The sequence below is a fragment of the Myotis brandtii genome, unplaced genomic scaffold (assembly GCF_000412655.1).
Source record: "Myotis brandtii unplaced genomic scaffold, ASM41265v1 scaffold43, whole genome shotgun sequence".
Lineage (NCBI taxonomy): Eukaryota > Metazoa > Chordata > Mammalia > Chiroptera > Vespertilionidae > Myotis > Myotis brandtii.
The window spans coordinates 5,287,660-5,300,356 of NW_005366455.1; the positions used below are offsets into that span (position 1 = coordinate 5,287,660).

General features: G+C 34.4%; 1 protein-coding gene across 1 annotated transcript in view; it reads right to left on the reverse strand.

Moving 5' to 3' along the window:
• Positions 1 to 12,697, reverse strand: part of NBEAL1 (neurobeachin-like 1) — a 114,894-nt gene that overhangs the window by 53,202 nt on the left and 48,995 nt on the right. Inside the window, exons 23-29 of the mRNA XM_005874255.2 lie at positions 11,412 to 11,570; positions 9,819 to 9,978; positions 7,080 to 7,168; positions 4,253 to 4,828; positions 3,734 to 3,909; positions 2,356 to 2,509; positions 1,930 to 2,058 (exon numbers count right to left, since the gene is read on the reverse strand). Coding sequence (XP_005874317.1) covers positions 1,930 to 2,058; positions 2,356 to 2,509; positions 3,734 to 3,909; positions 4,253 to 4,828; positions 7,080 to 7,168; positions 9,819 to 9,978; positions 11,412 to 11,570 — 1,443 coding nt within the window. The remainder of the gene's footprint in view (positions 1 to 1,929; positions 2,059 to 2,355; positions 2,510 to 3,733; positions 3,910 to 4,252; positions 4,829 to 7,079; positions 7,169 to 9,818; positions 9,979 to 11,411; positions 11,571 to 12,697) is intronic.

Here is a 12,697-nt window from a genome sequence, read left to right on the forward strand (position 1 = left end):
TTTTTTTTTAAAAGAAATTATAAATGTATCTATCACATGTTTAATTTGGAATATGCAGTAAAGTTGTGGTGGATAATTAATCCAACATCCATTCCACTCCTCTTATAGTCTGTAAGGATAGGGGAATGATTCCATCTCTAGTTCCAATAATAGGTCCTAAAGGTTAAAAGCCAAACTTCCAACCCCTTGCCACAGTGACTAGTTCAATCAACTCATGTCATTTTCTTTGTCACAGGGATTCATTCAGGAATTCATTCAGCCTTATCAGTGCAAGTTCAGAACTTTTTTACGTAACTGTTAAGAAATGTGAAGGGTCTCAGAATTTATCTCACCTTCAAGCTAATAAGTTAGTCTACCATAGTTTCATAGATACTGGCAGAAGACATTAGACTCCTGGGTCAGAAACAAAGATCTGTAGCATTAGCAAAAGCCAGAATATCAGCATGTACCTTGGTTCCCCCAACTGCAATTCCCATGGTGAGGGATGAATAGGACTAGATGATGCCTGCACACACCATGGTTGCATTGTAAGAGAGGAACCCCGAGCACAGGGAACCCAAATCTTTTATATGTGGTAGTAACTATGCCTAAACTCTGCCTGGCAGGGAGACATTATCTTTATTATGCTGGACAGTAAACAAACCTGCCTTTTGCTCTGGAGGGAAGACATGATCTCTGCCTTCCAAAGCTGTTCCCTATACATGCATCCTCAGAAAGACCATTCGTAACAAAGGCATCCAGGGTCTCTATTTATATGATATGCAGAAACACAGAGACCCATGAAGAACTGTCTACCAACAATGACTGCAGGAAGAAGCACTCTCTCTCTCTGAATATGAATAAGGAAGCACGTAGCCCCAGGAGCTGTTGGCAACCATTCTGCGACAATAAGAGCAGCCAAACTTAGGACCAAAGGACATGTGATGGAGAGCAGTGCTGCAAGAACAGCAAATAAATGAACTGGAGCCTTGACTGAATCATGCCTTGAACTCATGTGAACTATGGAATTTTCAATTACATGAGCCAATAAATATTAAGAAGTCAGTTGGACTTGATGTTTCTGCTATTTGCAATCAAAAGCACTCTGATACATAAAGGACAGGTACACAGGAGACCAAGTCCTTGATCAGAAATCTAAGTATCCTGCCCTGGCCAGGTAGAGCTCAGTTGGTTAGAGCATTATCCTGATACACCAAGGTTGCTGGTACAATCCCTGGTCAGGGCACATACAAGAATCAACCAATGAATTAATAAGTGAAACAGCAAATTTATGTCTCTCTGTCTCTCTCAAAAATGCTAATACTTGGTAGAAATTCAGTAGGTGTATGATGAATGAAAAAGTATTAAATAGAAAGTAAACTGGACTAGTGGATTAGTAGAGTAACAGTATATGATTTTGAAATGAACAACTTAAAAAAATAATTTGCCTAGCCCATTCGGTGTGGCTCAGTGGTTGAACATCGATTTATGAACCAGGAAGTCATAGTTTGATTCCTGGTCAGGGCACATGTCCAGGTTTTAAGTTCAGTCTGTTTCTAACTCTCTCTCCCTCTCCCTTCCTCTCTGAAATCAATAAAAAATATATTTAAAAAGTAAATAATTTGCCTAAACTGCACATATATAAATAGTCTATGCAAGCAGTATAGCTTCTAGCTTCATTAAATATAGATATGAGCAATGCCTTTTAATATAAGCTATATATATATATATATACATACTTTAAAGGGAAATTTTAAAAATATACTGAGTCATAAAAATCAGGAAAAAATAATTAGCTGACTCACAAAACTGAAACAAGAATTAAATCATAAATATTTTGGAACTAATTTAAAAAATTAAAATACTGAAAACATATTATCATCTAGTTATCACACAAGTAATTCCTAAACTACTTGCAAATATAGAAAATGTGTAAAAGAACTGACAAACCTGCAAATTACCCCTTCCAATAAATCCTAGAAGCAACTGGATTTGAATTTGAGAGAGTTTTACCCATAATGGACTTTCAGAATACCACACTGACAGACAGTCGAAGAGCAGCATCATATCCTCTAAAAGCTATTGCAAAGGAAGAATTGAAAAAGAAAAACATTCAGTTCTTTAATCTACTGATGATGAGTTTTCCCCAACACTAATACAAATTATAAATATTTCAAAACTACTTCAATGTACAGTTAGTAAAAGCCAAAAGACTTATCCTAGTAACAAGCTAACAAAATCTGTGACTATCACATCTTATCCATGTTTATTGCATCTGATTAAATATTAATACTCTGAAAAGAGGGGATACAAAATTTGTTTATAAATAAAGTCCTTAAAAAAGAGTCTTTCATTACCAAAGAAATATTACTATACCTTCTCAGTCCACGTGTTTGAATTAACTAGTCCCTCTGACTGCAGAAAGTCCTGTATGATCAGCATGAGTCGGAAGGCGTTTTCAGCAGTAACTGGATTAGTTTTTGCTTCTCTGTTTTCTGTGACTGCCCATTCTAACATCTTTTGCAGCAAACTAAGTGTAAAACAGACCTCTTAAAACCATTTTAAACTTAGAAAAATAGTAGGTTATTTTAAAAAACAGTTATTGTTTACTAAGACTGTACCTCCAAAGATACACTACCACTGGCAGGTATCACAGAACACTTGGATAGAATTTAATAATAATGAAGCAACTTTTAAATCTCTGGAGTATCTTTTTAAAAAAAATGATTTTAGAGAGAGAGGGAGGGAGGGAGGAGGAGAAAAACATCGATTGGAAGCCTCCTGCATGCACCCCAACTGGGGATCAAACCCACAACTTGGGCACGTGCCCTGACTGGGAATCAAAACCACGACCCTTTGGTACACAAGTCAATGCTCCAACCAACTGAGCTACACCAGCCAGGGCTGGAGAATCTATTTTTAACATACCTAATACTAAATGGCAAAGTAAAAGTTACTTGTTGACTATTAAAAAGCTATGAAGCCCTGACTGGTTTGGCTCAGTGGATAAAGCATCAGCCTGTGAACTCAAGGGTCCCAGGTTCGAATCTGGTCAAGGGCATGTACCTTGGTTGCGGGCACATCCCCAGTGGGGGGTGTGCAGGAGGCAGCTGATCGATGTCCCTCTCTCATCGATGTTTCTAACTCTCTATCCCTCTCCCTTCCTCTCTGTAAAAAATCAATAAAATATATTTTTTAAAAAAAGCTATGAAAATAATTCACATTCAAGTCTCCATGAAATATTTAAAAGTTTCTGTAAAGCTGAAATTGTTAGGTTAGAAAAGAAAGTCTTATTATGACTTATAGTGGGTCAAGCTCTGTGGAAAAACAAAGAAGTATCTCTCTTCTAGTGTACTGCTAGTGTTCTATCTATCATATATAGGGAACTCAATGCTTTAGAGAAGTAATTTTCATGAAAACACTACTGTCTTCCCTTAGCATGGAAACCCTCAAACATGGACAAGGCCATAGAACAAAAGCACCAAGTGCTTTGTACTGCAGAAAACAATTTAAACAACAGGAAATATATAATGACTTAAAACCCAAATTAATTTAAGATTTAAATCTCTTCACACTGGAGCTAGTTTTGATTTCTCTCTAGATCCCAATAGAAGGGCAACAGCCAAAAAAGGGACTGAAAACAAAGGTTCTCCTTTTTTCTACATCCACTGAATACTGGATAAATGTTCAATAAAATATTTTAGACTCTGGTCCACTCCAAGACGAGAGGGGAAGTCACCAACGGAATGCTTACATTAGTTTTATTTCATCTGATGGTCGAAGTAGCTCACTGGATATTACTGATTTAGTTAGTGCCGAAAACACTTGTCCCCGTTCAATCCAAGTATCATCATCAGACTTTTCTAGTCCTTTACACATTACATAGATCAAAATATTTGTCAGTAATTGAAGAAGCTCTTCCTCACATCTCTATAAAAAATATAAAGTAATATTAGATTATTAAAGGGAGTGGGTGTTAAAAGTACAGAAGAACCATCACATATACTGACTGTAATCCTTTAACATATTATTAAAGTGCCTGGATGAACCTGGAACTTTACTAGTAGGTCCTAGAAAGATACAAGGATAAGTAAGACACTGGCTTTGTTCTCAAGACAATTTAATGACTTACAGGCTTCTAATATCTGAGATCATGAAACTTAGACCCGGAATATAAAATGGAACTGTTAACAATTATACAGTTCTAAGGATGAGAAGTATATAATAGACATATAAAAATAAAAACAGCATTTGGACAAATAAGGTATTTTACCTCTTGGCTTTCAAGTAAAGAGAAGTCATCACAAAAGCCCGTATCATTTGTGATGCTGCTTTCTTTGTCAGATTGCACAGAAAATGATTTAGTAGACTCTATTGGGGATGGCGTGCTAGGCAAGCTATCTGGCATTTGACTGCCACTATCACTCAGTTCACATGAGTCAATTCCACTAAGATCTAAACTCAAATGTGAAGGGTTACTGTGCCAGAATTCTTCCTGATTCTCTGATTTGAAAGACAATTCTCCCACAGAGCTATCTTCTTGAAATAATGGTGTGTTTGAATCTAGAGAGTGTCTATCGTCCAAACTCCATTGATCAGAAGACACATTAGCTGAGGCAAAAGAGTTGATTTTTTCATCGTCTGTCTTTTCATCAAAGTTCCTCTTGATATCTTCAGCTGATATATTTTTATCATTGTCTTTCACTGAAACAGCCCTATTGTGCTTATGAAAAGTATTTCCATTTTCAAAATTTGCTTTAACAAAAAGCCTAACTAAAGTGTCTTGCCAACCCACTTGTTGAGAAATTTGATGTGCTGCATCTGGCTGGGACTGTAAAATCTGTAAAATCTGCAAAGAGATTAAGAACACAAAATTTGTCAAAAAGTACACAGTCCTTTACATCAAAAACAATTTCTTTTCAGTTATTTTAATGACAAAGTAACTTAATGAGATATTTTCAAAAAATTATGTTTGTAACTGGATTAGAAACCATTTGGAAGGCAGACATTATGTTTGAAACTAATCCACATATTTCATTACAGAGTAAAGATGTACTCAAATATTTATTGAAAGATAAAGAAAGATAAACAATCCTCCATATGTCAACACACTCATGTTATTCATTTAATTTGGTCAGAGAGAAAATATAAAGGTATATTTAAAATTTAATAAAGTTATATCCTCCTAACTAAATACTTACCATGAGCCTATTACATTTGTTTAGCAAATACTGAACATCTACTATGTGGCAGGCACAGTCCGGTACTAGGGTGAGGGGAGTAAATAGGACAAACAAGACACTTAGAACCTAAGGGCCTCAAGAATAATGTTTTCCCATCTCAATTTTTTTTTTTCAGGCAAAGTTGATGGTTGTTTTGGCAAAAACATTTTTTTCATTCACTCTATATTGTGCAAACAAAACAAAAGTTTAATTCCAGAAAAACTAATTCCAATAAAATGGAAGCTGCTGTTTAACTAGAATGAGAAACTGAAATTAAAGAGATGTGGCAATGTGTATGATTTCCACTCTCTAACTGATTTCACTTTTTGGGAAAATTAAAAACAAGTTCTCAAACACTGTCAAACTCAGGTAAGATCCTTAAGACATTTTTAACACAAAGCCAATAAACCTCTCTGTAGATGAAAGGAAATTTGGCTCCTAGTGTTTAGAGTATCTCTTTTATCAGAATTTCTAACTCCGACAGGTTTCACACCAGGAGATGAATAATTTTGATAGGAACTTCAACATTAATAGTTTTAATGTACACTGATGCTGATATAGAAAGTAGTAAGGCACAATGAAATGTGGAGTAGCTTTCTTCACTAATGCTATCAATCAGTGAGCTACCATTATTCTAAAGGTGCAGTATACCAATTGTTTTTTTCTTCCAGATTAAGCTTTCCTTGGATAAAAACTAGATCACTCATTTATGGAATACAATGAACAACATAAAGTGATGAACAAAAACAGATCCAGAGACAGAGAAGCATCGATCAGACTGTGAAACCTCAGAGGGAAGGTAGGGGAGGGTGGGGGTAAGGGGAGAGATCAACCAAAGGACTTGTATGCATGCATATAAGCCTAACCAATGGACACAGATACCAGAGGGGTGAGGGCATGAGTGGGAGGGGGGGCAATGGGACGATAAGGACATACGTATGTAATACCTTAATAAAGAAAAAAATTAAAAAAACGACTAAAAAATCACACACAAAAAAACTAGATTGCATGGACAGCTGTTTCTAATTGCTCACTAAAAGGATAGGATCCATTTACAAGACCTGTTTCAAGAACAATATGGCAAAATCCATCAAAATGTAAACTATAAATATCCTATGACACAGCAATTCCATTTCATGGATTATGTACTGCAGATGTATCACCACGAATAGATAAAGATATATGCAAAAAATGTTCTTTCTAGAAGTTTATTAACATGGAAAAAAAGAGGAATCAACCTAAATGCCCATCAACAAAGAACCAAATAATACTTAATAGAATAGCCAAAACTGAAAAACTAAGTAGCCATTCAAGAGAAAGATATATATCCACATTTATTGATTTACTGTGACCTAATCAGGAAAAGAAAAGCAAGGAAGCAAATTAAATGCTAGACAGGTCAGTGGTTCCCAGTGGAGTAGAGAGGAGGTTATAATCATAAAGAATCTCAAGGGATAACTAATTGTTGACTTAGTTAAAGGTTAAATGGGTGCACTGAAGGCAAATCATTGTTGGAATAGTCATGAACAGATTATAGAAAATTATTTCCACAAAGTTCTAAGTTTCAGAAACTCGAAAATATAGTAAACGTATTAGAAATGGTCATAATCATTGAAAGTCCTTAATAAAGAAACTACTCTGGCTGTAAATTTTTGACTCTGAAAGGGCATATTTCCAGGAGCCCATGTAATGAGCTCAAAAGAACAAATTCATATGCTGAATGCTTGTACATGAAGTTAACTCACATCAAAAAAGGAAACCATAAAATGTCATTTATAAAATAACAGATATTAAAACTTACATCTGGTGCAAAACACTCAATCTAAAAGTTATTCAATGACACTGCTATTTTTAAAGTCTATCTTAAAGTTTACTAACCTTTCTGCAGATGACCACCCTGACATTTATGTATGTTCTGTGAGATATATATACCACAGATAACAGATCTTTGAAATTAATAGCAGGATCTGTGGTGGGAAAAAAGAAAAAGTTAAAATTAAATTCCAGAGATAACCAAAGAAAGAATTGTAGGTAACAGTTATATATAAATGTTGAAATAATTGCTTCATTTTCATTTTATTTTTTGCTGTCAACAACAAATGCCTTTTTATTTTTTTCCAACTTTATTAAGATATAATTGACATAACACATTGTATAAATTTAAGGTATATAATGATTTGATGATATGTGTATATATTGTAAAATGATTATCACAATAAGGTTAACACATTCATCAACTCAGTTACCTTTTTTTCTGTGTATGGTGAAAACATTCAAGATCTGCTCTCAGTAACTTTTAAGTACACAATATTGTTAACTATAGTTACCATGCTGTACATTAGATGCCCAGGACTTACTCATCTTATAACTAAAAGTTTATACACTTTGACCACTTTTACCCATATCTCCCTCCTGCCCCTCCCTCAGCCCTGGTAACCGCCATCTACTCTATGAGCTAATTTTTTGGATTTCACACATGAGATCAGACAGTATTTGTCCCCTGATTTATTTTACTTAGCAGAATACTCTCCAGATTCTTCCTTCCTTTTCATGGCTAATATTTACTGTGTATGTTTATATATAACATGTCTTCTCTACCAATTCATCTGTCAATGGACACTTAAGATGTTTCCATGTCTTGGCTATTATGAATAATGATGCAATTAACATGGGGGTGAAGATTTCTTAGAGATAGTAATTTCATGTCTTTTTGATATGTACCCAGAAGTGGGATTGGTAGGTCACAGAGTTCTATTTTTAATTTTCTGAAGAACCTCCATACCATTTACTACAATGGCTGTACCAATTTACATTAGCACCAATAGGTCACAAGGTTCTCTTTTCTCCACATCTTCACCAGCACTCCTCTCTTGTCTTTTTGATAATTGCTATCTTAACAAGTGTGAAGTGGTATCTGTGGCCTGATTTGCATTTCCCTGATATTTAAGGATGTTGAGCACCTTTTCATGTTCCTGTTGGCCATTTGTACATCTTCTTTGGAAAAATAGCTATTCAGGTCCTTATGTTAATTTTTTAATTGGATTTTTTTGCAGTTGTACAGTTTCCTTATATATTTTGAATATTAACCCTTCATCAGATTTTTACTTGCAAATATTTTCTCCCCTCTGTGGGTTACCTTTTAATGTTGATGGTTTCTTTTGCTGTGCAGAAGCCTGTGTTGTAGTCTCACTTGTTTTGACATTTTTTGCTGGAGTTTTTGGTATTATACTCAAAATACCACTGTCAAGAAGCTTTTCCGTATGTTTTCTTTTAGCAGTTTTATGGCTCAGGTCTTACATTTAAATATTTAATCCACTTGGGCTAAATTTTGTGAATGGTATAAGATGAGGGTCCATTTTCATTCTTTTGCATGTGGATATTCAGTTTTGCTGACACCATTTATTGATGAAACTACCTTTTCCCCACTGAGGATTATTAGACACCTTGTCAAATATTAGTTGATCATACATGCATAGGGTTTGTTGATTATGTTCTTTGGTCTATGTGTCTGTTTTTATACCTGTAGCATACGGTTTTGATTATTATAGATATGTTTAAATTTTACAAAGACAATAGGTTTAGAATGTTTGACATCTTCCTGAGTAAATTGTAAATAATAATTATTTTCTTTTGTTTGCCTGAACATACTGTTCATACTACTTGGGTCTTATACTATTACTTATATTTTTAAGTACATGTTTTGTCTTATCAGCAAAATGGTAAACCACTCAAGACAAAGACCTTATCTTACCTTTTGAACCCCCAGTATCTGATAATTTTACAGTTTTTAGTATGTACTAAAAAAAAAAAAGTTTATAAAAAAAGCATTATCTGAAGTTTTAATTTTGCCTTTAACAATTTAAGCTCCAAAAAGAAAAAAGATAAAGTATTTTGTATATATTTTCTCTAGTGTCCATTTCTTATTATAGAGACTCAATTATTTACTAATCAGTCAATCAACATTAAGTAAAGGCCTACCAAGTAAGGCACTGTGTTAGACCTAGGAAGAAAATAAGAAACAAAGGCACATAAGAAACAGTACCCAAGGAAAGCCTTGCTGACTCAAATAACAGGTCATTTAAGCCCAGCCGGTATGGCTCAGTGGTTGAATGTCGACCTATGAACTGTAAGGTCGTGAATCAATTCCTGGTCAGGGCACATGCCCAGGTTGTGGGCTCGATACCTCCCAGTAAGGGGTGTGCAGGAGGCAGCCAATCGATTATCTCATTGATGCTTCTATCTCTCTCTCTCCCTTCCCCCCGCCACTCTGAAATCAATAATAACATATTAAAAAACAACAACAGGTAATTTAAAAAGCTGAGGAAGGAGGGAGAAAAACCTCAAGGGGGGGAGGGATGAGAACCATCAAATAGAATTATGCTACTATGAAGAACATTCCTTAAAAATAATCAGGATTGCCCTAGCTGGGTGGCTCAGTTGGTTGGAGCATTGTCTTGTACACCAAAAGGTTTTGGGTTTGATCTTGGTCAGAGTACGTACAGAAGGCAACCAACCCCTTCCTCTCTCTCTAAAAAAATCAATGAAAACATATCCGCTGATGAGGACTAAAAAAATATATTTTAAAAATATCATCAGTACCATTACCCTTAGTCATACCTGTATTTATGATTTGATTGATGAGGTTTTTAATGAGAGAAGTACTAACAGGTGTTTCATTTAGAAGGAGTCCCAATCCTGAATAGCCAACTTCTCTGAGTCGAATACGTTGTTTACTTCGTTCATATACATTTGTACATTTCAACATTTGTTCCATAACCTGGTCACAATTGTAATAGAGTCTTCTTAATATAGAGAACTAAGAACAGTGTGTCACAGGTTAATATTGAATAAAATATTGGTGTAATATGTTTTTTGAAACATAATTGTATTTCTTAAGTATAACCCCCCCCCCCCCAAAAAAAACACCCAGCACTAATGGGGAGGAGTGCTCCATATCTTATCATCATTCAAAAATAATTGAAAAATAAATTGGACTAAGACACATCTGTGTTAGAATAATTAATATGTTTAAAATTCTAGTTTACATGTACTTCTTAGGAGATGAAAGGAATAATTTACATATTCTTTTAATGGCTAAGGTATATATGGAAACAAACCCTGTAGCTTATAAGAGGAATAATAGTGTGTTCTCAAAGAGAACAAAGACCTTCTAGATTAGTCTAGTAATCCATTTATGTAGCAGTTATCAAAATAATTTTTAATAACAAAGAAACAGTTTGCAAAGCAACCTATCAATATGCTAAAATAGGTAATAAATCAGCAACCCCATACTTCTTAGAGTGAGATCAACATTTTTCAAAAAGAGAAACTGAAACCATATATGGAAAGGGTAATCTTGAAAATAATATCATGAAGAATCCTTCCTAGGCCATTTTTTTAAGAAATAACATTTAATCTCATCTCCACAAAGGAACATTTGTATGGGCAGATGCTTTAAAGAGTGGCTTCACGGGTCACCACAACCAATACGCAAGAGACCACTTTTTAGTGTACCTTTGTTTTCTAAAGTTTAGGGATTTCAAACATAGGCAATCCAAATATGTCCCATAAGTAGACTTTGCAATGTAACACTAATGCTGTAAGAGGAAACAACTGTTGTAAGGCAATTAAGCATAATGAACAGGAGAATAAATCATGAAAAAACTAAAGAATGTATTCAGCAACAGAAATATGACTGCCTCTGCTTTTAGTTAATAAAAAAGGTGTAGTGGGTGGCTTCAGCCAAAGTTCGGAGTTTGGAATATTCTAGAGTGTTTAATAAAAATAGGTTCTATATTCTTCGACAAGACAAATTACAATTTTTTCTGCCTGAGTTTCTTCATCTGAAATGTGGGGATGAAAATAATACACACTTCATGAAGTTGTTGCAAGTGCCTGACAAATAGTGCTATATAAGGTTAATTATGATCTGCCATGTAGACCCACCACAAGTGAAAATAGAGATGAGAGATTTTATATTGAGGATGGTATAACAAAGTACATTTTCCACTGAAATTACTGATAAGATTACAATATAATTAGCTTTTTTAATATGCAAACAAAAACATGGAAAATATATATCAAAACAAATGTGACATTTAAAATTAGAAGTAGATATAAAAAAAGATTTACATTCATAGAATGTATATATTCCAAGTAAATTCATATACCATAACTGTCCCAAAATATAAAGACATCTGAAAAATGTACCTTAAAAATGATTTCTCTTAGTCTGTCAGAGTACTTCTGATTTAAGAGCAAGGCATAAAGTATGTCAGCATTTCCTGGTTCAAACAGCAGTAAGAAAAGCTGACCTCTAGTTGGGCTGGTACGCAGGAGACTAAAGAGTATATCCAAAATTCCAAAGAGCTTTTAAAATCAAACAACACAAATCAAATGACCACACTCAGATATGGAAGCCAAACAAAATCATAAACCACAAACAGTTATTTAACTAAATCCTACATACCCTAATATTCTAGCTTAACTGAACTGTCTGATGTCTTCTGAACCCTGCCTTTCACTCCATTATGCTTTTTGGTTTATTCCACTTCCTTTTGTATATCTTCTCACTACCACATTTACCTGCTGAACCATACCTATTCCGCTTTATCCATATGAAAGCAATCTCTTCCATAAAGCCTTTCCTGGTCTCACTATGTAATACTCTCGTATGAAAACCTCATAGGACTTTGTTTCTCTCTTATAGATGTTATCATGCTCTTTTTTTGTTTGTTTCATAATTATTTATAAACTTTTTGCACCCCTGCCTCCATTAGGCTAAAAGTAAAAATGATAATTGGTTCGTCAGTATAAATCTAGAATGGCTGGTATTGTTCTATACAGAGTTAAGTTTTCAAAAAATAATTCTTTGAATTGGCCAAGAAAATTTCATTGGCAATGAATCATAGCAGGTGACAATAGAGCTAACATTTAATAAGATGGCTACTCATTATTCTAAATGATGAGAAGCTTTTGAAGTAGTCCGACCTTATAGGGAAACTGCCAAAGTTCACTTATCTATATAATACCAATTTTAACGGCATGTAACCATTGAGTAAACAATGAGTATTTCATGATACAGGGAAAAATATTTAAGTCAACATAAATTAAAGCGCCTCAAATTTGATGTTGAGAGTGGGATATAGAAAGAGCACAGAAACAGCAGTAAAGACACTTGGTTCTTCTAGTCCCAGGTTTATCAGAGGTGTGACAAATTTTTAAGTCTCCAAATCTTTCTGAACATATATTTTCAAATGTACAAGTGGGAAGAGGAATTCCTGATCTGTATATTTTATACAAGTGGTTCTCAGATTCTACCATGTACCACAAGCACCTGGAGAGCTTGATTCAGTAGTATCTTTTAATTTATAAAAAGTTCCCAGGTAAACCTAACTAAACATTGAGAACTACTGTATTAAAAAGTAGTTCTGAGCTATAAATAAATAATGTATATAAAATTATTTAAAAACAGAAATACATTTACAATTTACTTT